Source organism: Aureococcus anophagefferens (genome assembly GCF_000186865.1).
Source record: "Aureococcus anophagefferens unplaced genomic scaffold AURANscaffold_2013, whole genome shotgun sequence".
Lineage (NCBI taxonomy): Eukaryota > Pelagophyceae > Pelagomonadales > Pelagomonadaceae > Aureococcus > Aureococcus anophagefferens.
In genome coordinates, this window is record NW_008706629.1 from 1 (window position 1) to 1101 (window position 1101).

Consider the following 1101-nt stretch of genomic DNA (forward strand, 5'->3'; position numbering starts at 1 on the left):
GGACGGTCTCGAAGCGTGGATGCATTTCCCAGAACGCGCGCGCGCGGAACACTCACGTTGAAGCGACGTTGAATCACCCTTGTCCTGCCCTGGTCGCGCGGCATCTCCGTCAGGGCGAGGAACGCGTCGCCGCCGGCCGGCGCCGCGAGCGCGCCGGGGATCTCGAGGAGGCAGACGCGACGCCCGAGAGCGTCGAAGCCCACGTCGCCGGGCGCGCAGGGCGCAAAGGCGTCGCGACCCTCCACCGGCCGCGCGGCCTCGAGGCTCGCCCGGCGCGGCGGCGGCGGCTCGCCCCGCAGGTGGGCGCTGAAGCTCTCGATGACCGCGCTCTTCCCGGAGCCGGCGTCGCCGACGACGATGAGACGCACCACGCCATCCCAGCACGCCCCGCTGCCTGGAGGCTCCGCCGCCATCGTGATGTGTGCTGCACTGGTTGCGAGTTGCAGTCGATACTCTGCCATGTTGACGCTCGGCGTGACATCACTTGGTTGACTCCGAGCTGCCTCGCCCAGGTTGGGCACGCGATGCAGCGGTTCCAGGACTTGGCGCGGCGCTCGGTCTGTGGACCATGTCGCGCCTTGGGCCCGGCTGCGAGTCGCTCGGGAAAGACCATCGGTCGATGGGGAGCAACTTAGTTCGCGTCGGGGCAGCCCGTGGACGACGAGAACGGCGGTTATCGGTGGGGGGCGACCGACGAGGGGCTCGCATTAGTGCTGAGGTCCCGTATGTGCGACCAACTTCGAAGAAACACCCCCTGGAATGTCCCTCCCGAGGGGGCTGTCCGGGCTTGGTCGCACATACGGCCTCGTGCATTGCGCGGTGAGCACCGTGTCGCCCGCGGCGCCGCGCGCCTCTCGGAGCCGGTGAGGTGATCTCGATCAAATCGGCTCGAGTCGAAGAGCTGCCGCGAGGGCATCTGGTCGCTCCCATGACGAACGATTCCCGACGCTCTGTGACTCGAAGGGGACCGAAAATCGGGTCGGGGGAAGCTGCCGCGCCTCATTCCACCCCCTGAGGCTGCCCGTTTGCGTCGCCTCGCAATCGTCCGGATGTCGCGTCTTTTCATGTGCCTCACCCACATGTTTGCGGACCTCAAAGCCA

At 67.9% G+C, this 1101-nt stretch overlaps 1 protein-coding gene across 1 annotated transcript; it reads right to left on the bottom strand.

Moving 5' to 3' along the window:
• Positions 1–56: 56 nt before the first annotated feature.
• On the bottom strand, positions 57–413 carry AURANDRAFT_69498 (hypothetical protein; the record flags this gene model as incomplete). The annotated part of the gene is made up of 1 exon (XM_009045268.1): positions 57–413. A coding segment is annotated over one exon (357 nt), but the record flags the coding sequence as incomplete, so codon positions are not given.
• Positions 414–1101: the final 688 nt, after the last annotated feature.